A 25,947-nucleotide genomic window follows, 5' to 3' on the forward strand; every position below is an offset into this window, starting at 1 on the left:
TCCCTATGCTATTTAAGTTTTAAATAGAAAGGGATATTTTGTGGAGTAATGAAATTTTGGCTTTACTGTAGCTTTTGCTATCAGTATGTGTGTTTGAAATCATCTTTTTTGGAATTTAGCAGCTGTCTGCTTTTAACCCTTTGCTTTCATAAAAAAACTAAGATCCAGAGTTCAAGGGGTTGGAGAAACATTCACGTCAAGTCATTTGCACTTTTTCCCTACGAGTTACCTAATAAATTATTGTACTAATACATCTGTGCCTGAAGATTTTGTGGTAGATGTACTAAGCTGTGTAACTGACTTGTTGCCTCTTCTAAACTGTTTCATTACCCTTTTCAGCCTTTATTACTTAGGGTGATACCAAAATATAAGTGAATTAAGATACACCAAAATAGAGTGATGTTTAACACAGAGTCTGAAAATTGTGGACGACAACAAGGGTGAGAGAGTGATAAATTAGTTTACTAGGACAAGTATGTAATAAGAGGAATAAGAAAAAAAATCACACCATTTATATTTTTAGAAGGAAAACAATCCTTGAGTTTCCAGGATGGTTTTATTAAAGTCCCATGCTGTGTATAAACATACAAGTGATGAGAAAAACATTAACTTGAAACATGCACTTATCTGGCATTCTCTAAAATACCATTATACAAGTTTTCATTTACTTAGAAAAATACCCACTAAAACAATCACAGTTTTTCTTAAAAGATTTAAAAAAAATGTGTCGGCCAGAACAAAGTCCAAAGAATAAACAAGATTCTGAATTGCATGTCAAAAAATCTGTACAAGGTTGTACATAAAACTATAGCTTACAAAAGCCTCGGGTATAGTAAGAATACTGAATTAAGATTTCCAAAGTTCTATTTACCAATATCTATTAATAAAATCCTTATGAAATAATTGACTTAGAAAAAGTGAAATGCTCATGATTTCAGAGTATATAGAAAATACTAAATATCACTTTCTGAAATAAAGTGTACTCAAAACAGCACAACATGTAGTCTAGAATCAAAATTTCTGTCATTCATTTAAACTTTGCATGTATTGCCATAATGGCTTAAGCATAAAATTTCTCTTGCATTAATAACTTTAAAAACTAGATTTCAGATCACTTCATAGTTTTGTTTTTTATCTTTTGAATTATAGCCAGTTTTAAAATCAGTTCTAGGGGGTAAATCATGTCTTTTTTTTTTTTCTTGCCTTATCAATTAAATTACTTCACTAGAATGTAGGAGTTTGGTGCCTTTCTCATATCTTTTAGAAATTAACATACTCTATAGGCAATAAAAATAGAATAACAACAACCAAGAACATTTTAATTTTCATGTTTCTGTGACTAACTCTTGCTTTGGGGAAATGAATCTTAAAATCAAGAAATGAGTGTGGAATAAATCAGGTTACTAATTGAATCATCAAGCCAGTTGGCAGTTTTAAGGCTTATACATCAGCATATTAGAAACAGGTTGTATTCCTATTCCTTTCCCCTTTTCTGTGGGAAACAAGAGGCTATGCAACTACTGGCATTCCATATTTTAGATTGGACAGTACTTAATACTTGGAAAATCCTATTCCAAGCTCTTAGAATGATTGCAATGTTATAAGTAGTCTACTTATTGGATATAATATTTTCAGATTGATAAACAGATGATGGTATTTCATCTAGAGAGAGAGCTAAGTCAGTATTGTTTTAGAATGAGAATGAAATGATTCACTGGCGACTGCAAACATCTAAATACATGTGGCCATGAGGCTGCAAATGGGTTCATCTTGTGAAGATTAAAGATAACTCATTTTAAACTCTGCTAACTGATAGTACTATTCTTGAGGAAAGTGGTTAAGTTCCGAATGTTTAACTTAGGCTGTATTTTAATCTAATTGAGATGTACACTTCAGTCAAAGAAAACCAGAGGGGGAAGCACTGAGACTGAAATAACACTTTTGTTGACTAGCAGACTTCACTTAAATATGCCTTTTGGTCTCATGAGTTGGCATGGTTGATCAAACAAATGAAACGTAAGCTGTACTCTTGATAACATAGAGACTTGGTATGCTGTTAGAGTTATTCTGTGTGGTCTGCAGCCAGAAGTTACACTGTAACTACCATATGCAGGCCGGATATTCGTACTGTGCTCTGTGGACTAAATCACACTGTAAGGTGTAACACTGTACCTGAAGACTTTTCCATTAAAAAAAAAGGTTCTGCTTCTCTAATTCATTGTATTTTCCAATACCAGTTCCTAAGCATCATGAAGTGGTACCTAAAAGCAAGGTACTGGAAAATAATCACATCGTGTTGTATTTGGTCTTAATATAAGACATCAGAACACATCTCTAACAACAGTGGGTCCTTCAGAATCGAGGCCTGACTTAGAGTTTCGAAATCAGGTGAAATGGGATCAGCAAGGTTAGCTGGTTCTCAAGACCTACTGATCTACTCCTGGCCTGTGCCTTTCTGAGTGTGTTACTGTCAGAGGTAATTGCAATACTGCTAAATTTGTGTAACAGTTCATGACCCTGTGCATGACCCTGTGTGCTTTTTGCTGGACTCTGCAAAGTTTAAATGTTAGTGACAGAACATAGACTAGCTTCTGAACGTGCTTTTCTTGTTTTGTTTTGAAAGAACAAAAACTGTTGTCAGTGAATGCTTTAAGAAAGATTTAAGAAAGAAGTAACTCCAAGGTCCTGAAAGTGGTTTCCCGTATTGCCAGAAGAATTTCAGTGCTTTTTTAGTAAAACACTTGCATATAATACCTTAAATTTCATCGCATGTGTGCACCAGGAAAAAAATTCCAAACCTTGTGGAGATCCCCATGGAAAATATTGGGGAAACAATACAAATAGAATATAAAAAAACAAAACACCATTAAATTTGCATATCTGATGTCAAGATGCTGAGGTAATATTGACTGCTTAAAAAAAAAAACACCAATCTTTGCCGCTGTTATTGCTGAAAAAGATATTAATACTGATTGAGTTACCTTACTATATCAAAAGTGGGAGAGAGGGTTTCATGAACATTTACTACTGCTGTTTAAAACAAAAGAATGTAGGTAAATGGGAAAATATAAAACTACAGTTATGGTCTTATCCTTTCTATCTGGAGTGAGGGAGACAGTCTGACCCCAGTGGGGTTTATTACTTAGCCTTTTCGTGGTTGTCCCTTCGTGAATTTTTTTAAAGTAAATTGTTACCACCCACTCAGAGTCTATTCCAAGTGAACCCTTACAAATAAAATTCACAAGTTCTTAATAAATAGTTGCAGTTCCTCCTGAAGATGCTGGGTAAAGTGCAGACAGAAGCACCATAGAAGCCCTGTTGCCGGCTGTACGGCTGGCCTAAATTCGTATTTGATAGCCCACTTCATTCAGAGTGCTGAGATCAGCCACCTTCTTTTCAGGCAGTGCAGGCCTAAGGGTAAAAGACGGTAGGCGAGAGGGGAAGGGATACAGAAAGATCATTTAGTATTGTCAGGGACCTCTACCCTTTTGGTATTTGCCCCCCCCCCTTACACACACACACCAGCCTTAGCTCCCAACTCCACCTCTTGTTTCTGAAGTCCACCTTTATAGGTTTTAAGGAACCTTTTAATAGGCTTTCAATGTAGAGTTCAAAAAAAAATTTACAGGTTGCTGAATGAGTTTGTTCAACTTTAAGCCTGAATTTGGTCACACTGTAACTTCTGAAACCTAGTTTCTGTAAACCTTGCAAGTGTCTAAAAAAGTCTGACTACAGTAGAACTGAACATCTGAACCAAATTCTCCTAGAAACCTTGGCCGCCTCGTGTTGGTGCCCTGGGGAAGCCCAGCACCTACAAAATGTCTCAGGTGACTCAGGTTCTTGTGGAGATTCTCAGTCACTATTGCAGGATTGAGGGTATAAAATCAGGATGAATCTTTTAGAATTCATCTGTAAAAGCAGGTCAATGTGGAAAATCATTCAGTGGCAAATCACCTCTCTTCCCTAAATACATTTTCTCAAGCACTTTCCAATATGACAGTACACCCAAGCATTTATAGGAAGTCGTAAGAAAGTACTTCAAGGTGGGGAAAGAAATCATTCAGTAGCACATCATCTGTCTTCATTAAAGATACTTCCTAGGTGACTTCCCAGTATAAAATCATACCTAAGTGTTCTCATGATTTATCTCACAATTTTTTCCATTTTTAAAATGAGCCTCCTCCTCACCTTCTCTGGTAAGACATAACCCAGATTGTAAACCAGTATGTCTGAGTTCTAATCGAAAAGTTTCATGTTTTTACAAGAAGATCAAAGACATTTTTAGGTTACACTTGAACCTTGTCTTAAGTGTTAAAAAAAGAAGAGACCAAAATGAAAATATAATTGTTTAAAAGTTTCTTGGTTTATACCTTTGAAAGATTTCCTAGCAGTAAATTTGTTTTTCCCCTGGCATGAATGTGGTCCAACTCATTTAGTGTTGCTAGAACGAGAAATCAACAGCTAGCTTCTACATAGGGTGCTGCTCGATACAGGACACCAGGCTTAGTTTCGGCAACAAATTCTACCACCCCTCACATTCTCATTCTCATTCTCTCTCTCCTTGGCCCTCCTTCTCCCCTCTTTCCTCCCTCTCTCCCTTCCTTTCTTGTTTTCAGAGATGTCCCATTTCTGAATAGTCATTAACAGTCTATGATCATTCCCTCTGAAACTAGATTATCCAAAGTGGTCCAGAAACCTTCCCTGACCTGCTACTTGGCACTACTAAAATAACTTGTAACCTTTCTTGTCTCCGTTGCACGGGGCTTACTTCTCAGCTGGACCACGTGCCCTGCTTTATTGGTCAGGAATCATGCCTCTCATTCCTTTGTGTATCTTCTCATGGTGCCCAGGATACACAGATGATGCTGATAAATATGGTCGACTGTGGGTAGAAATCCCAATACTTCCTTGCCCTACACCCCTCATTGTATCAAAGAGCCTAAGGCTTCTGACCTTCAGGGCAATGGTGTCCTCCAGCGCATACATGCCCTAGAGATTAGCCATTCCCTATAAACAGAGCCACTGCCTCAGGCCTGGTAGAGTGGCTCCCACGGACCACTGCAAGAGCCATTCTTGAGTTGACGGCTAAAGGGAGCACGCTTTTGCTTGAGGATTCAAACTTAAACTTATATTTCTGCCCTAGTCCTTGGCCAACTAACGTGGGGAGAACTAGGGTTTTTGCAGACAAGCCAGGTTCACAGTCCGTATGTATCAATATCTTGTTCATTTTGTCATAAAGCCTGAAAGAAGTTTGTTTTGTCTCCTTGCCTGGCGTGGTGCTGTCTTTACAAATAGCTAATATGGGACTTTCTCCCTCAAGTGGACTCCCCTTAAGTTAGCATCAGCCTAAGGCAAATGTCCTTAGAAAGGTAAATTACTCCCCCCTCCGCAGTGTGCCCCACTTTTAGAAAATTCAGTAGTCAGAAATCCACTGGCCGGGCTTCCCTGCTGGCGCAGTGGTTAAGAATCCGCCTGCGAATGCGGGGGACCACGGGTTCGAGCCCTGGTCCGGGAAGATCCCGTATGCTGCGGAGCAGCTAAGCCCATGCGCCACAACTGCTGAGTCTGCGCTCTAGAGCCCACGAGCCACAACTACTGAGCCCACGTGCTGCAACTACTGAAGCCCACACGCCTAGAGCCCATGCTCCGCAACAAGAGAAGCCAGTGCAGTGAGAAGCCTGCGCACTGCAATGAAGAGTAGCCCCCGCTCGCCGCAACTAGAGAAAAGTCCACGCGCAGCAACAAAGACCCAATGCAGCCAAAAATAAATAAAATAAATTTAAAAAAAAAAATCCACTGGCCAAAGGATAAGCTTGAAGTACCCATGTGCATTCCTTGCTTTAGAAAAGGATTCAGTAGGGATCATTTCCTATAGCAATTGAAATAATTTTCCACCATGGCAGCTCTTTAGACCTCCCATTGCCTCTGAAAGTTTAGCAATCCCTTGTGCTTAACAAGAGAATCCCTTGCTCCATGGTCCTTGCAGCACCTACCAATTAGCTCACCCCAGTTTCCGAACCTTTCTCGCACATGCTTTCTTCCTGGCCTGGCATCTTCCTCAACAGTAAGTCACACCTCTCCTCCTTCTAAGATTCTAAAGGTGCTGCCCTTCATATATGAGAATGATGCTAGTAAGACCCTAGCTTCGTATCATTTCTCAGGTGTTGGGATAAATCTGCACTGACCTATTTTCTCTCCCTCGGTCCTCTGACCAACAGCATCTGCTAGAAAGTCAGTGGCAGGACAGGTGACAGGGTAGGTCAAGGAGAGAACAAACCCCACCCACTCAGCCCTGTAACGAGGGATTCCCTGGGGTCACTGCAGCGACAGGCCACAGGCACAAACCACACGCTTGCCACCTCCTCAGAAGCCACTTTTTGGCCACTCTCCTGGCTTCCTCGTTTTGGAGCCCCTCAGCCCTGAGGAACAGAATTTTCATATTTTTTGAACTTTCTGTGCCCTGAAAATTTCTCCCTTTACCTTTCCCATGTTCTGCTCTCAGCACCCTTGAAAACAGATGCGCTTTAATGAGGGGCTCTTATGGGAATTCCCTGGCATCCCAGGGGTTAGGACTCAGCACTCTCACTGCCAGGGGCCCGGGTTTGATCCCTGGTCAGGGAACTAAGATCCCATGAGCCGTGCCCAAAAATAAATAAATAAATAAATAATTTGGGGCTCTTTGGCCTCCTTTTTCTAAACCTTTCCTTATCACTTCCACCAGTTCCCCGCGCCTTCCAGGTGCTGAGAAATCACCGTTATAAATAGCTTTTATTTATTAGGCACTTACTCTGTGCCAGGCATTGTTCTAAGCAGTTTACATGGGTGAATTCATTCTCACCATAATGTTATGGCGCTGATAGCCTTACGACCCATTTTACAAAGAAAGAAAGGGAGGCACTAAAAGTTAGGAAGCTTGCTCAAAGCAAAGTCGTGTGGTTAGCAAGTGGTGGAAACCAGAGTTCTTCCCCAGAATCTAGAGCCCATGCGCTTGACCAAGATGCAAACTGGCCCCCATCCTCCCGCTCCCCACGCAAAGTATCCTCCCAAGCATCTGAAGATGACATCAGGCCACTCCTGCCTCTGCACCTTGGCTTTTGGAATGCCTCCCACATGTCTTCTTGTCATCCTTTCAAGAACCAACCCAGATGCCACTTCTCCCCTGCAGTATTTTCTGACTTCCTCTCCCCACAGCACACTGCTCCTTGCTCTGTATGCGCTGGTGTTTCCTCTTGTACATCTGCTAAAGAATCTCGAAGGTTCATAATCCTTGTGCCTGCCTCAGAGACTGCAAACAACTTCAGAGCGGGGATCAAGTAAATTCATCTGTGAATCCCCACTGTTGCACCTGTACCTCTCGATAAATTTTGGTCTAGTTCTGACTAACGTGTAAACGGCTGATAGGACTTCATTCTGTTACGTTTGTCATGGGATATTTTTATTTTAACAAAGTCCTAAGCCAGGAATTCAAGCCACCGTGACACCATTTGAAGAATTAACAAGTAGGAAGAATTTTTTTTTTCTGTGTAAGAGAGGCTTTACCTTATCTCCGAAAGCTATTTGGGGAACCTGCCTACTTGTACAGCTGAATGTGGTTCTGCAACGACAGACAGCTTGGGGGCTTCCAATGGAAAGGGACTAAGCTGTCTCCTTCCTCTGTATCTCCACCCCTCCCACCTTCCCCCAAGAGCCCAGAACCCAGAAGAGGAAAAAAAAAAAGGTTAACACTGGCAGAAAATGAGTTAAACTGAGATTCCTGATGACCTATCCGTAAGGTGAAACCCTTTTCTTTCTCAGCAACACTGGCTACAATTTCCTGGCCTGGCGAAGGGCAGAAGTGGGTTATCACAGCATGGCACCTGCCCGTGGACCTAGCCAGAAATACTGTTCAGTCCTTGCCAGCTCGTCTCAGGGCCAGAGCTGGGGGAGCTATTGTGTGTGGAGAGGCCTCTTCCAAGTGCTCCCCTGGCTATAATTAGAATATTGCAAGGGGGTTTATTTTTAAGAAACACAAGCACCAGGATGATGATTCAGCCGGGTCTGCGCTTGCCCAGAACCTCGCATCAGATCCAGGGTTATTATTTTAGAACAATATATTTCTCCAAACCCCTCCCCAGTCCAAACAAGGAAAAGAAATCAAAGATTCTCCTTTGGAAAGCTCTCGGGCACCTTCTATTTTAGGGGAAGCGGGGTAGGGACTTCAGGTTTCCTTTGATGCACTTTGTGGATGGAAAAGGGGGCGCTCCTCTCCGAGCACAAATGGAAAATCCCAGCCTCACCTGTATCCAGGGTGAACCAGGGTGACGGCTGGATGGCCTGGTCCCAGGTCCACCCTCAGCCCCACCCTCAGGCCTGCATCCCAGGAGTCAGCCGCAGCGGAGCTATGCAGAGGGGGAGGTGGGCGGCGGAGGACAGGGCAACTGTTCCACGGAGAAGGTATTCTGTGAGACGTGCCACTGCTATTCACCACACCCCCTCGTGTTCGCTAACTACACCTTGACAGTTCGGGGAGAGTGAACCATCTACAGGTGGCACATCGTGTCTTTCACAAACCCTGAGGCAGCCTCAGGGAGGAGGAAGAGCTCGGCTAAATTGGATGTTGGTGTTGAAGCCGCAAGAAGCATCAGAACCAGAAAGTGATGGCAGCATGCTGGGGACAGAAGCGGGGACAACATCATATCCTGGGGCTGAACAACAAGTTGGCGTGTAGTCTGTGTGACACTGGCTCTCGGGAAAGAGGCAGTAAGTGGAGGAAAAGCCTACAGGGTTTTCCCTAAAACCACGCAGTGCCCTTTCTGTCGCTCTGACTAAGGGCTGTGTCTGGGGCATCTCCTCTCCTCACGTCTCAACTCCCCAGCCCCCAAGCCGTCACTGGGCAGGATGGGTCAGAGGGCCTGAGTGGCAGCCAGACAGCAGGGCTCCTGAAACTTGCTTGCTACTTATTCATTCACAACAATTTATTAAGCAGCACTTTGTGCCAAGCACCTTGCAAGTCTCGGGGTTACCAAGACAAACGGCAGCTCAGTGGAGCCAGAATCCGTTCCCCTTTCTTCCAGTGGAAATTTACCTCTTGCTTCTCCCCTATGAGTGTGAGATACTGATTCAGGGACAGGGCCCAGCTCTGTCCAGTTCAGGGCCGCCTGATGGGGACGCACAGACCATCAGTCAGGCTGCTCACGCTTCTTGCTCCTGTTTCCCCTGAGGTCACAACCCCTCAGGGTGCGGGGTGCATGTGCCCGTGTTCACACGCACCGTCCCCACACACCACACGCTCGCAAGGACCAGTTTAGCTGTGATCCTTGTGGTCTCTGGATTTGAGAAAGGGATATATGGTAAAGGAGCAATGTTAATCTCTCGGTCCTCAGTGCTAAGGGTGTGGAATGGACTAAATCAGGGATGGTGTTGGCCCAGCATTCACAAGTTCAGGGAGACCCCAGGCCCTCCTCTCTGGTCTAGTCTGGCAGCAGTCAGGTCAGGCCAGGCCCTGATTTAGGACTCATGGCCTATGTGGGTACGCCTCAGGGACGAACACTGGGATGGCGGGGTGGTTCCCTCCCACCTGTCACCTTCATTCAAAGCCAGTCCTGCGCCTCGCTCACATTCCTTACTTCCCAGGACCGCAGGCACCACTGCTGGCAGCTGACAGGGCAGACAGCTGAGGCTGCTATGTGAACAGACAGGCTTGAGCCAAGAGAGACGTGGCTCTGAAGAGATCCTCCAGCCCTCTGCCCTTTCTTTCAAGCCCTCCCCAGGCAGGAGCTCTGGCCAGAGACCAAGAGCCATCTTGGCTCACTCTGCCAGAGGCAGTCTTTCCTGATGAGGCCCATCACTCCATCTTGGTTTCTTCAAGCATCCCCGGGGACCCTGGACCGTATGAAATCCCCTGGGGAACGAAGCAGGGCAGGCTGCTGAGTTGGAGACTACCTTCTCTGGGCTCCTGGAAAGAAACCCCACATCATCGTGGAGGTTTTACTTCTCCCTCCATAACCTTCCTAGTTTTCTCTCCCTCTTTGTGCCCCTGTTACGTTCCATGTGAAGGCAATTTTCCCCTTCCCCCCCCCCCTTGGGGAGATTTTCTCATTTGGGGTCTATAGAGAATGACTTCTTGGGCCCCATTCAAAATATCTTCGATGTGATTAGATCATAGAACCAAACTGCTTCTCCTATGACTACATCATGACTTCATTTAGAAATGACTTGAGGGCCTCGCTCAACCAGCTGCCTGGAGGCGTCTTCATGAGCCTGGTGATAGCACGGAGCAGGAATTCCCTCATCCAGCTGCGGCCCAGCAGTGACAGGAGACCGTTCACCGGGCTGAGTAACCTCTGCGACCCTGAGGGTCTCCAGCAGGGTGAGTAAAGCCCACTGGAGGCACGAAGTGCCCTCGAGATAGACGACAAAGAAGGGAAATCAAAGAGAAGGAAAAAAAAAAAAATCGTGAACAGCAAAGAAGAGAGCAGAGACAGAGGGGGAAAAAAGGAGCCAGACGGGGAGAGATGACAAAGATGGTCTCGTGGGTCCCGAGGGACTCTCGCCCCAGTTCAGAAGAATGCTCCTCGGGGTCACTCCAGTTGGTAGGAGCTGCTTTCATGCGAACACAGGCAGCCCAGCCAGAAAACCACTGTCCATTCACCCCCACGCCCCCGGGGTTCAGGCTACAGTCAGCAGGCCAAGAGCTGTGGACTGTCAGAGATGGAAAGGACCCCAGGGAGCATCGGGGGTTCTCAGTGGAAGCATTTTAGGTGGAATGGTTCTTTACGGGGGAGGATGGTCGTCCCTAGCTTTGCAGGGCATTTACCATCTTGGCTCCCAGGCCCTAATGGGGGGCGTTACCACTGTGATACGCAAAACCCTCCCCTCCCACTGCACTTCTAACCCTTCTCCCCCAGGCGGCGCCCTGGCTCCTGTCGAGAACCTCTGTGAACACCCCCCAGTGAAGAGCTAAGTGGGGACTGAGGCCCAGAGTTGTAGAGGAGTTGGTTCAAGTTCAGTAAAGGCCTTTTACACCTAGATCTCAACCTCCATCTCCCTGACTCTGTAAGAACTTCAGGAAACAGCCTGACTGTTCTGTGCGGACGGTTCTCTAAACACTCCTAGAGGAGCAGCGAGTACGTACGAGAAAGGACTCGTGGGTGGAGGGGTGGAGGAGTCCCTGTTTCTCTCTCGAAACTTTGTCTCAGCTGACACTAACGTAGTCACTGCTACTTGCCCTCCTCCCACTCAGCTGACTCTCCGGCAACCCAGTGACACCGATCCTCCTTCCTAGAAGGATTATTCAGACATGTGCAAAAATGGAGAGGAATGCAGGGCTGGAAGTAGCTCCAGCTGCAGGGAGGTGGTGGCTGGGGATATAAAGCCACTAAAATTATCCACACACAGACAGGGGCTGGGGCCCCACAGCTGATGGGCCTCTTGCCTGTTATGGTAATTTTCCACCCTTTGGGCCACTCCCCGGCTTCCCTGTGGCACCCAACACATTTAGAAATGACTTGATGGCCTTAGGTAATGCTGAAATAATAACACAGTGAGAATCGCCAAACCCTTCCTAGTCCTGACCATGCTACAGATGCCCAGAGTTTGATGGAGTTATTGGGTCATAGTCAAATCTGTCACCTTCTCGTTTCCTAGCCAAAAGCAAGATTACCTGGAGAAAAGCCTGCTTGGTGAAGGCCATGGGTAGAAGCTGAGAAGCTGCTTTTCTCCAGACACACCTCTAGGAACCAGGCTGTCCTGGATTCTAGTCTGTTGCAATGGCGGAGGCTGGGAGCTGGAGAGGGATGGAGGGGCTTGGTGCTCAGTTCTTCCCGTGGTCCCCACCTCTCACAGCCTTCCTTTTACTCTCACCTCCTGCATCTCTCTTCCCTCTCTTCCTACATGGTGGCCCCTGCCATCCCTCACCCAGCCCTGCAACCCAGAAGTCAGGGTTTAGGAGGAACCGGGGAGAGACTCTTCCCTCCTTGTAACTCCTCCATCCACTGTGAAACTTCAGCCAAGATATTTGCCCTCTAGATTCCTCTCCTGACCTCCAGACACTAGGAGAAAAGAAGCGGCAGGGGCTTCCACCACCAAGAATAACCGTGGTCTTACTGGATTTGCTCACATCAAATTGTCCATAAGAACCCACAGGCCACCTGGGTTCCCTTGATGGGCAAACAACCAAGGCCACCTGGCCCTAATTGTGAAAAAACAAATCCCCATATTCTGACCCTTGGGAGGAGTTTATGAAGGAAGACTCCTGGGAACCAGTGCTCTGCCCAGAAGAAGGGGCTGCGGAGAAGGGTCATGAGTCCAAGGGATTCAGAGGCTGGCTGCAGCCACTCTTCACCATTTCGGAAAAGTTTACATTTTCACGGAACCATGAGCCGCCACCTGTGTGCTCCTGGGGCCTGCTCGACTACAGCTGGGACCAATTCAGGGCACGAAGGAGGCTGATGGAATTGAATCTCGTCTCCCTGCACGTCTTCCTTCCTGACCCCTCGGGGACTACCGCCCTCTCCGGAGTCTTTCTCCCCCTTCCCAGGCCCACTCCCACGCCTCGGGAGGGTGGGCCCTGACACTAGAGAGTGGCTTTGCACTCACATCGTAGGCAGTCTAACAGCCGTCCTCTGCAGGCACCGGCGTGCTTGCGTGCCTTGGCTGCACGACAAAGTAGCTGCAGATTAGAGCAGGGGCATGGCCTGGGGGATGACTGAGAACACGACTTCTCTATCTGGCCCACAGGAGAAAGACCAGTTGGGTTCCTCCCAGAGTGACTTCAGTGGGGCCCAACCACGCGGCCAGACCCTGGCCACACCCTCTAACCTCACCCCAGCAACCTCATTATCCAGAGGCCCAGGCAGGACCAGGCAGGGCTGAGCCCCTGAACCACACTCAATGGCCTCATCCGCCCCTCTCAGCAGACGTAGGACCTTCATCTTGACGTTCCGTTTTTTTTTAAAGTCACGCCCCAAATCAGTTCTCCCACATTGACTGATCAAACGGTGGCTCTCCAGGTGTGGTCCCTGGGCCGGCAGCATCACCAGGGAACTTGTGAGAAGGGCACCTTCTCAGGCCCCACCCAGATCTGCTGAATCAGGAAGGCTGGGGGCAGGGCCCGGAAACCTGTTTGAACAAGCCCTCCGGGGGGGTTCTAGGTTTGCTCAAGCTTGAGAACAGGGTTATAGGATCCTTCCGTCTCTCCTCAGATGGGCCCTGTGTGCAGCCCTTTTTTTCACCCTGTACTGATAACCCACCTCCTCACTCCCACCAGATGACCAGGCCTCCTTCCCCAGCAGGATCAAAGCCATCTGATGTACGGTCATCAACTTCTACCTCCTCATCCCCCTTAAACCCTCCCTCTTCCCCACCGTTTTCTGCGGGCACAGGCGTACGCCTCCACACCCCTGATCCTTTCTCTCGCCCTCTGTTTCTTCCACATCTACTACGCTGGGTCTTCTTCCTCTGGCCCACTCAGGACCTTAACATCACTTCTTTTTCTCTTTTCTCTCCCTTCTTTCCTTGCAAATTGATCCAGCTGTTGTTTCAAATGTCACTTCTGAGGAGATGGCTCTAAAAGCATGATCTCTTATTTCCCAACATACTCCAACTCCAGATCTGCATTTTCAGCTACAACAAACACCCCGCTCCCTGGGTGCCTAAGAAGCACCTCAGAGTCCACAGTCCAAACTCAAATTCACCTTCTTACCCCACTCAAACCACCACCAATACCACCACCATCACCAGCAGCTTGTCATCCTGACTTTTGTCTCTACAACCAGTTTCTAAGATCTTATTGGCTTTACCATCCCTGGGCAATCACAGTAACTTTTTCTGGTTAAAAACTTAGTATATTTTGGACTGCAAAGTTCCTGTGGATCCAAGTGAAATGACTCGGACAGGAATCGCCTTAAAAACCAACGGCTGCCATTCTGTGCATAAATCCGTCAGGTAGAATGCCTAGGGTTTCCTGTACCCTGGACGCCAGAGTCTCAAGGGGAGAGAAAGACTTTATGGACTGCTCAACGTTTGCTGAAGAGTGGGAGCCCCTCAGGAAAGGACTCAGGCTTCCACGGGCAGAAAGGATACTCAATCAGATTAAAGGGCCCCCTCCCCTGCTTCAGGAGCCACCAGATTCCCATTTCTGGGTCACTCACTCTATGCCAAATGACCCTCTGGGAAGGGCTGACATGTCCATAGTCCTGTGAGACAACTGCTACTTTGTTCAGGGACAGCAATGAACGGATGTTAGAATCAGAGAGGAGGACAGACAGGGTTAGGGTCAAGGTCAAGGGTGCTCGTCAGCATCAGGGGCAGGAACAGGGTCAGAGGCCATGTATGAAAGGCTTGAAGCCATCTTGCTCCCTAGAAAGACACACCTATGTTGAAACCACCCTGACTGACCTTCAGCTACAGGAGCACCTGACCCTCCTGCTTCGTCATTCCTCCCCTTTCAAACCCTGGATTCCAGTCATTTTGCCCAAGACCTTCCTGGCTGTAGATGCTGAAGCCTGGGATTGGCAGTGGGAGGTGGAGGGGCGATGAACAGGAAACCTTCCTCAGAACTGACAATACTTGGTCCTGTCCTATTCTTCCAAAAACAGAACCAATGCTCCCCTCCCCCGCCACCTTCCCAGAGTCAAGAGACCTGGGTTCTGGCCCCAGTGCCATCACTGGCCAGCTACACGACACAGCAAAAGATGACAAACCTTTTCTGTGCTCTGCTTTCTTCATCTAAAAAGGAAAACCGTACAACTCTCCCTTCTCCCTCTACAGAACTGATGTGACAATGATATGCTTGCGTACAGCAGTTCACCATTAACAAATCGCTCTCATTACGTCTTCTAACTTGATCCTCACAGTACCCTGTGATATAGGCAAGGAAAGCATTTTTATCCTCTTTGACGGATGAGGAAACTCAGGCTCCCGAGGGATTTGCCCAGGCTGCAAGGTTAATAGGCAGCAGAGCCGGGGCCCAAGCTTGACCTCTGTGCCCTGTACCACTCGGTCCCCTGCACGGTGAGAACCCATGTGACAGACACAGCATGCTGCTGGTATTAAAGTAGTAGTTTTTCCCAGTGTAATTATGACCCACATATTTGCCAGGGGATTATCACTGGTTACCTTGGGTAGCCTCAGCATCTCCAATCCATCATTTCTTAAGTGGGTCATTTTGAACTAAGATGCAGGTGTGAAATCACTAGCTTCAGGGCTAAAACAGGGGAGGATACAGTCAAGCAGGGAAGAGGATGAGCCTAGTGGTATTTCTGACGCCACCATCCATGGAGGGCGATTGCACTTTCTGCTGGGCACAGAAGGCTAAGGTTTTAGGCAAGTTCATCATTTCTAACAATCTCATTTTTGGGGTGAGAGAACTTGAGCCCGGAAAGGTTGCATGACATGCCTAAGACCCCATAGCTCCTTAAGCAGCTGAGCTGGCTCCAGACATGGGTTTCCTAATTCTAAGGCCAATGCTCCTTCCATGATGTCAGGACTTCGCACTGTTCTCCGTCTCACACTATCTGGGGCTTATCCCTCCAACTGTGTCTACAGCTGACAGTCAGAAGGGTAAGAGCACTGGGGGTGATGTGCATGGTGGATCCTTTTGCATAAGAGATGTCCACCGAATGAGGGGCAGATCTCTTGGAGATCACCATTTGGTTCAAATGCCGAGCCCAGGACACAACTTCATCCCCAAGGGCCAGGACAACCTCACAAACGTGTGTGCTAGGCCTTAATTTGGGGAAGAGGAAATACTACTCACGACTTGTCTCGCCTGCCGAGCCGTCTTGGGGGGCTTGCCTGCCTCCTTCGGGGGGACAGTGATTTTCCCCGGCTTCTCACTTGGGTTGGAGAGTGGGCACTTGCAGGTTTCAGGATCTGGAGGAGATACAAGGAGTTACCAGGCTGGTTCCGAACAGACCCGCCCTCGTGCCTTCCTACAGCCCAGCATCTCAACCCCTGCCCGTTCATGATCCCAGGGTTTAGAAGGCCCTGAGCTGGAGGCCTCCTCCTGACACACAGATGTGCTCCTCTCATGCTGCACTGACAAGAAGCAGAGGTACCACTTCCCAGAGGATGACAGGATTACATTGTGCCCCTTTCCCCACGGCAGAGAGAGAGGCAGAGCCCAATGTCTCAGCCTCCTGGGGCTGTTTGGTTGCTCAGAAAATTCCCCTCTCGCGAAGGCCAAGTCCCATCCACGTTGCCCCAGAAGCCAACTTGTTCCTTTTCTGACCCGCCCACCCCACACGCATGCGCAGAGTGGGTCTAGCTGATCCAGAATCTCCATTACAGGTGCTGCCGAGTGAAGTCCCCAGGTGCTAAACACAACCAAGCCTGAATTCAGCATAATCTCCTGCCCCTGCGGGTCTCAGCATACACACAGGCTTTCTCTCTCAGTGACTCCACGAGCTCTGGAGGAGCAGGGACAAACAGGCATCCTGTCACCTTGGAAGTGACATGGGAGAAGGAAGAAGGGCTTATGAGTGTAGTTTATATAAAGCCAGCAGAGCGCATGCTCCTTCGTTTGCTTTTGTGACTCCAGGTCAAAATTTTATGCCAAAGGGCTTTGCAACTTACAAAGCAAAGCAGAGATAAAACACGACTCTGAAATATATTATAACAGCAGGGTGACCCACTCATGCTGGCTTGCCTGAGACTTTCTTGGCTTTAAGTACTGAAAATCTCATGTCCTCAGAAACCCCTCAGCTTCAGGGAAACTGAGATGACTGGCCACTCCTACCATAAAGACAAAACAGAATAAAACAAAACTAGAGGCTTAGTATAAAATGACTAACATTTTAGATTGACTCATAGAAGGAACTGCAGGCCAAGACTCTGCTTCAGCTACAACACCTGAATTGAGCTTAGCTCTAGTTTTTAAAGTAGTAAATGCAAAGAGACTTAAATTGTCCATGTCAAAAATTGAATGATTTTTTTTTTTAACAGGGTGCCTACTAAGCAAGATAACCTCAAGAAAATTTTGACCATCTCAGAAACACAGGGCACGTGGCAAAAGAGAAAGAGAGAGAGGGAGGGAGAGAGAGAGAGAGAGAGAATGAGGAAAGAACTCTCTTGCATTGCTCATTTGCCTCCCCTGCACCTACCTTCATTCTCATGTCCCTGGCATATTTCTCCAGCTCCTTCCTTATGTCAGCCCTCAACATCTTTGAGACATTGAGGACCAGCTGCTTCCACTCGATGGGCTGGAAGCTATGAGGCTCATGGGGGACATACAACCCAATCTTGACCTTCTTGACTGTGTGCAGGTATTTCTTGTAGGAGTCTTCAAAGTCAAAGATGAGGTCACTCAGAGTCCGAAAGGTCAATGGCTTGTCCATCAGCTCAGCCCTTCGGCTCATGCCCAGTGAGCCATAGCGGCCGTTGCAGTAAATCCCCAGCACAACATGGTGAAAGTAGTTTCCTGAGAAGTAGGTTTTAAAGCTGATGGGGAATCGCTCGATGGAAGGCTGTCCATTGGTTAAGTATCTTAGAGAATCTGAGTCAAGGAAGAGAAAGGAGGCCTTGAAGATACCAGAACTTGGACTCCCAGGAAAGGAAAGTAGCCCATACGGTCAGTGGGTCCACCCCTCTGCCTCTGAGCAGGCCCAGACCTAACCTTTCCAGACCGATCCTCTTATAAAGGATTCACTGGATATGTTTGAGTACCTGCTACATGGTGCGTACCAAACCAAATTAATATGGGACAAAGAGGGAAGATCTGCCAACTTCTTTAGTAAATAAATAAATGTAAACAAAACCGTAACAACGTACTTTATCCTCCCTCGGTGCTCTACAGGGGATGGTAAGCTATTAAAAGTTGGTTTCTGCCATTGGAATGATGTTCTCAGTCGTTAATTCTGGCTGGAGTATGTGGGACAGACCAGGAATTGAAGGTCTCTGCAATGGTGCAGGGAGAAATGACAACCAGAGCCAAGGCAAGGCAGTGGAGATGTAAAAGACACAGACCAACTGACAGGATGGGAAGGGACAGAATGGTGTCAGAATGGGTCATATCTGCGCCTTGTCTGCTCCTCTCATTGGCCCCAGCACACCCATGCCAGTAGCCTTGGGTACCACAGAGAGCTGCCTGCAGCATCCGAACCTCAGGCTCCCTTCAGTCCCCAACCCAGCTGGTGTCACAGCTCAGCTCTCTCCACGGGTTGGCCCGTCTGGATTGAGCCACCCAGCCTCTTACCATTAACTCGGTTTGGGCCCAGCAACCCCACATGGTGCAGCTTCAAGTAACCACCCCCACTGACTCCACACGCTGCAACGACGGACAAGAGGCACCACATCCTCAAGTCCACCTCAAAGTCTCTGGACAGCCCTGGCGTGGCCGTGGAGACTCAAAGACCCAACTCTTCTGGAGAGGGATACTGGAAATTCAAATACACTCTGCTGAAGACCGTTGGTGTCTCCAGACCTTTTCTAAGGGAGGTAACAATCCAGGCTCTTAACATGGTGGCTTGTGCACGGTGAATGCTCAGTAAGTGGGTACCATTCTCCGCTCTCTGAGAACTTGTCTTCACCGTTTCTTGCCCCTGCTCCAATTTACCTTCCACACAGTGGCCAGAATGATCTATTGAAGCCAAAATTTGGTACATGTCCCTCTTCTGCTTAAGTTTTCAGTGTCTCTCATCTTCTCCAGGACTTGGTCCACATCCCTCAGCAAAGTCCTGCCATGATTCAGCCCCTGCTCACCATTCCTTGTACCGTCTCATTTCCCCCGCACTCTGGGCTCACACACTGACCTACAGTTGACCCGTGACATTTTTTTTTTTTTTTGCCTGCAGTGCAGCTTGCAGGATCTTAGTTCCCCAACCAGGAATTGAACCCGCACCCTCAGCAGTGAAAGCGCAGAGTCCTAACCACTAGACCTCCAGGGAACTCCCGACCTGTGACATTTTTGAAGGATACACCCTGAGACCATAAAGAACCCAAAGGTCTGTGCCTATTGCCCTCAGCACATACTCCCCCAGAATATGAAGTCAAATATAACTGAAAATTTTAAATGACCTTTACATTACAAAGCCATGAGACCAAAGTGACCTATGAAACTTTCAAAAATAAGCTACTGAACCCACTGTACACGACCTCATGTCTGCATCGTAGTATAACTTCTTTTATGGCTTCACTCACACATCAGTCTTATATTGTGGGGGATTTAAACCTGGCAGAGATCTTTGGGGTCTCCTAAGAATCAAGAGTGATAAGGATGTTATTGGGGGTTTCCCTGGTGGTGCAGTGGTTAAGAATCCGCCTGCCAATGCAGGGGACACGGGTTCAAGCCCTGGTCCGGGAAGATCCCACATGCCGCAGAGCAACTAAACCCATGCGTCACAACTACTGAGCCTGTGTGTCACAACTACTGAAGCCCGCGTGCCTAGAGCCCGTGCTCCGCAACAAGAGAAGCCACCACAATGAGAAGCCTGCGCACCGCAACAAAGAGTAGCCCCCGTGTGCCGCAACTAGAGAAAGCCCGTGCACAGCAACAAAGACCCAACGCAGCCAAAAGTAAATAAATTAATTTATTTTTAAAAAAATGATGTTATTGGGCTTTCTCTCTTTACACAGGCTGCACCCTGACTGGAACAGCCTCACTTCCTGAGTGTGATACCTTCCCTGACCATCCTCAGTGTGGGTTAAGTCTCCCACACCCCCTGCAAGAACTCCCACAGCACTTGGTGCTTATTCATCCTGCTTTGTGTGTGTGTGTGTATGCGCGCACACGTGTGTGCGTCTGTATCTTGTAATGGCAGGAATTATGCTTTGCATCCTTGTGTCCCCAGGCATCGCACAGGCCTGGCACACAGAAGTACCTGGTTAGTGCTTGCTGAAAGGATGAATCTTAGATTGTGAGGATACATTTCCTTGCGCTTAAAAAGACTGTACTCGACAGAGAAAGACAAACACTGTATGATATCACTTACATGTAGAATCTAAAAAAATACAACAAACTAGTGAATATAACACAAAAGAAGCAGACTCACAGATATAGAGAAGAAACTAGTGGTTACGAGTGGGGGGAAGGGGCAACATAGGGATGGGGGAGTGGGAGGTACAAACTGTTGGGTGTAAGATAGGCTCAAGGGTACCCTGTACAACATGGGGAATATAGCCAATATTTTGTAATAACTGTAAATGGAAAGTAACCTTTAAAAATTATATTAAAATTTCTTTTAAGTAAAAATAAATTTTTTTAAAAAAGGTCTGCACTGGGTGTGGGGCTAATCCAGTACCCTTAAGAGAAAGAAGCCTTGTCCTCTACCCTCAATTAAATCACAGATGGCTCCTCTCTATAAAAATGGTTACCTGCTTTCTCTTCACTTTATCATGTGAGATAAACTGGCAGTAAGGGAGTGAAATCACAACCTTCTGAGTCCTCTTACGTAAATTCTTACTTACTTTCTGGGGCGAGTTCTCTGGGGCTGGAACAAGGGCATTCCTCAGTTAAGTCAGTGTAACAAACACTGGGTGAGTGTTTCCTGTGCCAGACAGACTGCTAGGTAGGGCTGCAGAGCCGAAGATGAAGACTCCCTGCAAGTCTGATAGGGAGACAGACTCAAAGTGGACACAATACCATCAGTATGGAGGTTCCTCAAGCAAACTAAACATAGAATTACCATATGACCCAGCAATTGTACTTCAGGCACTTCAGGTATATACCCAAGAGAACTGAAAGCAAAGACACACCAATGTTCACAGCAGCATTATTCACAATTGCCAAAAGGTGGAAATAACCAAAGCGTCCATCAAGGGATGAATGGATAAACAATGTGTGGTATATACATACAATGGAATATTATTCAGTCTTAAAAAGGAAGGAAATTCTGCAATATGCTACAACATGAATAAACCTTGAGGATATTACGCTAAGTGAAATGAGCCAGTCACAAAAGGACAAATACTGTTATGATTCAACTTTATGAGGTACCTGGAGTGGTCGAATTCATAGAAACAGAAAGTAGAATGGTGGTTGCCAGGGACTGGGGACCCTGTGTTTAATGGGCTTAGCATTTCAGTTGGGGAAGAGGAAGTTTAGAGATGAATGGTGGTGATGGTTGCACAACTGCGTGAATGTCCTCAATGCCACTCAATCGTACACTTAAAAATAGTTAAAATGGTAAATTTGTGTTATGAATATTTTACTGCAATTCTTAGAAACCCTGCATTCGCAATGTATGTGTCAAGTCATTATGCTGTACACCTTAAACTTACGCGGTGCCCTAAGTCAATTTTATCTCAAAGAAAAAAACCCACCCCAACGTGACGTGTTGTGAGACAGGCATCCCTGCCACCTCAGGAAGAGCAGAGAAGAGGCCTCAGGACCAGAACGAGTCCCACAGGACAGGTGGAGTCAGCCAAGGGGAGAAGAGTGAGTGGGGAGGGGAGTGGAGGGGCCTCCAGTCGATCCTGTGACAAGTCACCAATCACTCGGATTTGCTCCATCACTACAGCAATCAGTAAAGCCTTGGGACCTGGAGCCTCTGTGAACACAGAGGGAGGGGACTAACGGGTACGGATGAGGGCTGGGAAGTAGCCTGAGCTTTTCTAGGGAAAAGGAAGCAGCAGTGCCCCAAGCTTGGGGAAGATCTGCCCAGTACCCAGCCTGCTGGGGCTATGCCTCCCTTGCCTCTAATTATACACCTGTTATTGAATAAACCATAGCACTTCAGCACCATGATTAAGCCCCACCAGGGCCAGTGAGGCCCCCTAAAGAGCTGCCATGATTCAGAAAATAATTGGGAACCAAAAGTCTCTCTCTCCAGCATGATCAAAAAAGCAAGATCAAAAGAAGTGGCCCGGGCTTCCCTGGTGGCGCAGTGGTTGAGAATCTGCCTGCCAATGCAGGGAACACGGGTTCGTGCCCCGGTCTGGGAAGATCCCACATGCCGCAGAGTGGCTGGGCCCGTGAGCCACAATTGCTGAGCCTGCGCGTCTGGAGCCTGTGCTCCGCAACAAGAGAGGCCGCGATAGTGAGAGGCCTGCGCACCGCGATGAAGAGTGGTCCCCACTTGCCACAACTAGAGAAAGCCCTTGCACAGAAATGAAGACCCAACACAACCAAAATAAATTAAAAAATAAATTAATTAATAAAAAAAAAAAAAAAAAAAAAAAAAGAAGTGGCCCTTCGCGAATGAATCCTGAACTCGGAGCTCATGTCAAACAAGAGAAAACAAGGACAAGCCCATGGACACAAGCTTCCAAGCAGCAGCCAAGCCGACCTGTTTCAGAGTTGTCAACACACCGCTTGTCCCCTAGGACCTGTGGAAGGGCCCATGGGAGGCCGACCGATGACCCAAGTCCGTCCTTCACTGTGCCTGGGAGAAAAGCAGGCCACAGGGCTGCTGACACAGAGCAAAGACAAAGAGGCCGTAACTTTTAGAATTCAGCTGTGTTTCTTGTCTGTGCAAGAGTCACATTTCCCTGAGTTCAGCTGTATTTCTCCACCCTCCCTCCACTTTTCTGAAATGACACACCGGTTAGAACAAAGGAGAACCCAGAGCACACTACCCTCTGATTCGGACAGGCCCAGAGGCTGGCCACAGGTCCATCCCCCCAACCCCAAAGAGTTTTATAGGTAACTCCAGTAACCTAAGCTAATTTCTGCTTGGATTGATATAATTGCTCGGGGACAAGACAACTGTGTACGGGACTGCCGTGTGAAGCAAGATGACCTCCATCCAGGGGCCCTGCGACCTCTGTCAGCACAGGGTCTGAAGGCAGCTGGTGCCCGTGGTAATGGGCTCCCTCACCCATCACCAGCAAATCCCCGACAATTGTTCCCCCCATTAAACTTGCAGGAGGCTCTGCCCAACAGCTGTGCTGACTCCTGCCTCCAAAGGGTGGGGCCCAGAGCCATCTGCTGCCCCCCCCAGCCCCCATCCTGCCCTCCTGCTGGTCTCCCAGACGTGGTCCATCTCCTTGGTGGGGAACAGGGAGGAGGTATGATTGGAGGGCTGGGCAAAGGCCTCCACAAAGCTCAAGTTTCCATTTTTCAGACGTCAGCCTGGGCACCTGCGGACAGTCCTGTTTCAGATCCGGCCAGCCAGCGCTCTGCAGACTAGAGGGGCGGAAATTCCCCTCCCCACGAAGATGTCCAGGGGGCCTGGAGAACAGACAAGACCCAGCCTACTGTCCCCAGTCCGATTCTGAGTCACCAGTCCTCCCACTGACTTCTGTATCTGCTCTCTCTCCTGGTTTTCCTTCTACCTCTCTGGCCTCCAAGTCCTGTAAATTCTATCTCCTCGGGATCTCTTGAAACGGTCCCCTCAAATCCATTCCCATTGCCAAAACCATGGTTCAAGCATCACCATTGCCCTCATGTAGCAGCTCCTAACTGGCCTTGCAGATGCAGCCCCACCTTCTCCAGTTGCCCTGCAATTGGCCCCAAGAAGTACCTCTCTAAAGTGCACACCTCATCATGTCCTGTCTCCGCTCCAGAGATTTCGGCTGGGCTGCCCATTGCCTTTGGAAAAAGTTACCCTTCTCAGAATGGCATTCAAGGACCTACCTGTCCTAACCTGAGATCACCTCTCGAGCTCATGTCTTACTGAGTTCCCTTGGCCGGTTCACCCCAGCCGTCCGCCCCAGGACTGGGAGTTTCTTTGCTATTCTACCAGATCATATTCTACTGCCACCACCACTAATAAGTCAGTGCCATCACAGTTATTCTGGACCATATTCCCCCTCAGGCTGAGGATCCAGGAGTCTGGTGGAAAACGGAGCAGGAAGTGTGGAGAGACCAGACCCTTGTTTCAGCTTTATGTCCTGTAGGGTCAGGACACTACACCATTGGTGGTCTCTGCAATCCACTCATAGAACTTTCCCTGGAGATGGCTTTGGATAATCCCATTTTCCTTGGAGTGTCTTTACTGTTGCAATGCCAGATTAATGCAAAAAATAATGATACACACTCTCTCCCTAGTCCCTTGAAGCTAGAATTCTCCTCGTGACTAATGCGTCTGGCCTGGGAGCTGGCCTTGATGCAAGCTTCAGCTCACAGGTTACACTGATGACGGTCCAAGCTCTGATTTGGTTCAACTCCAGATGGTGAAAGTTCAAGAGAAGCACCAGGAGGGCTTGACACTTTCCTCCAAGGAGACAACAGGCATCACCTCTGTGGATCTAGGATCCACAAACAGCCCCACAGTGAAGCCATCATCTATGGAGTAAATTTAAGCTTACATCACTCAAAGGATACATGCCCAGGATGACAGCTTCAAGGCATTTGATAGGCAAGGACTCCCGAGTCATTTCTTTCGCTGTTTCCATTAACCTGTAGGGTAGAGCACAGCAAAGGATCTCAGACTTATTTAATTACGCAGTCGGTCTGTGTGCCAATCCACCAGCATGCCCATCGCCACACTAGGCAGCATGCAGGAGTACAGAGAGAAAGGGCAGAACTTGCCTCACAGGAGGCTCGCAAAGCGCATCCGCACCTGGTGGAACTAAATTCCTAAATTCTCCACTCCTCTCTGCAAGACGTAGTTCCGGGAGATTAGTTTTTGTACTACCCAGCACCCTCCCACTAACCCAGGACACGGGTGTTACAATGGAGCAAGTGAAAAAGGCCACATAAAACAAATTTCACAGGTCTGCCCCGCCCCTGAGTTAGTCTCCACCACTGAGCTTAGCTCAGCCCCACCTCCAACCTGGCCCGGGGCACCCCTAACCCCTTACAGACCAGAATATTTGAGCACTGGGATGAAGGAGAGAGAGTGGGAGAGAAAGATGGCAGCTCTCAGATAGGAGCATGGTCACCTGGCCCACAGATCATGCACCACTTACCCACTCAGCGGTCTCATTTTCCTAATTTCAAAGAACTGGGTCCCTGTATGATTGTATCTGTGTGAAGTATGTAAAGGGAAAGTGACAGAAAACTCCAAAGGTCCCAGTAATCCAGCAGAGGGATTTCTCAAAGGGATGAGGAACTGGGGGCTTTCCAGAAGGTGGCCTGTAGCCAGAAGATCGCCAACAGTATCTTCCCTCCTCTCTGTCCTGCCCTAGAAATCTACTTTCTAACTTAGGCCCCAAAGCACCTTGGATCTATACAATAGCTATTTTCAATCTGCTCTGTATTTTGTTTAGTTGACTACATGTCTTAATTCACCTACTAGACTACAAGCCCTTTGAGAGTTGGGACCATTTATCATCTTTTGTGCCACCCATAAAGCCTGGCACAAGCCCAACATATTCCATTTAGCAAGTATTATTAAATAAATGAGGAATAAGTGAATGGATGGGTGGATGGAAGGAAGGATGGAATTGATAGAAGAGTGGATGGATGGATTAATGGACAGATAGAAAGGTAGGTTGATGGATGGGTGAAAGGAAGGATGGAAGGGTTACGGATGGAAGGTGGATAGGTGGTAGTAGGGTTTCTCAAGAGCGCAGACTCTGCAGCAGAGCTTACTGTGGAGATAGTACTTTCCTTTCGTGCCTGGACTGATATTTGACATTACTAGATCCGAGAAGACGACAGCATTATCCACAAACTGGGATTTAGCTGGTTGCCCACAACGTCTCAGAGACTGGCAAGCCTGCACCAGCTCATTCTGAAGGAGACTGGAGATTCTCAGACACTGGGCTCTCTGAGACTGGATCTTGATTTTTTTCTGAGCCTGAAGAAAAGTTGTTTTACATGTTTCTCTTTCCTGCCTCAAACAAAATCGTATAGAAAAAGTGCATATTGGGAAGGTGCTAATGAAGCATGAACCTGTAGCCCAGGCAGAAAGTATGAGGTTCGATGTGTGCCCCTACAGTGGTATGGGCAGCTGCAGAAAGTTGCAATGATCACCTCAAGGCACTGCACACCCTCCCGACAAGGGTTGGGATTCCTCTCCAGGCAAAGATGTGCTTGGCCGCTAAGACACAAACATATGTAACGATCACCTGGAGAGTTTGTTATAAGCAGATTCTGGGCTCCATCCTTAAGAGATTCTGATTTCAGGCCATGGTCTTAGCCCC

General features: G+C 47.7%; 1 protein-coding gene across 3 annotated transcripts in view; it reads right to left on the reverse strand.

The window, feature by feature from the left end:
* Positions 1-537: 537 nt before the first annotated feature.
* The window catches only part of VASH2 (vasohibin 2), a 37,043-nt gene continuing 11,633 nt past the window's right edge, over positions 538-25,947 (reverse strand). For 2 of the 3 annotated variants that reach the window (XM_059938294.1, XM_059938285.1), the window contains 5 exons: positions 24,769-24,825; positions 24,182-24,256; positions 17,082-17,463; positions 15,737-15,852; positions 538-3,411 (listed from right to left, as the gene is read on the reverse strand). In XM_059938294.1, coding sequence (XP_059794277.1) covers positions 3,339-3,411; positions 15,737-15,852; positions 17,082-17,463; positions 24,182-24,256; positions 24,769-24,825 — 703 coding nt within the window. In that variant the 3' untranslated portion in view covers positions 538-3,338. The remainder of the gene's footprint in view (positions 3,412-15,736; positions 15,853-17,081; positions 17,464-24,181; positions 24,257-24,768; positions 24,826-25,947) is intronic. The other variant, XM_059938303.1, reaches the window with a different exon arrangement.

The sequence above is a fragment of the Balaenoptera ricei genome, chromosome 1 (assembly GCF_028023285.1).
Source record: "Balaenoptera ricei isolate mBalRic1 chromosome 1, mBalRic1.hap2, whole genome shotgun sequence".
Lineage (NCBI taxonomy): Eukaryota > Metazoa > Chordata > Mammalia > Artiodactyla > Balaenopteridae > Balaenoptera > Balaenoptera ricei.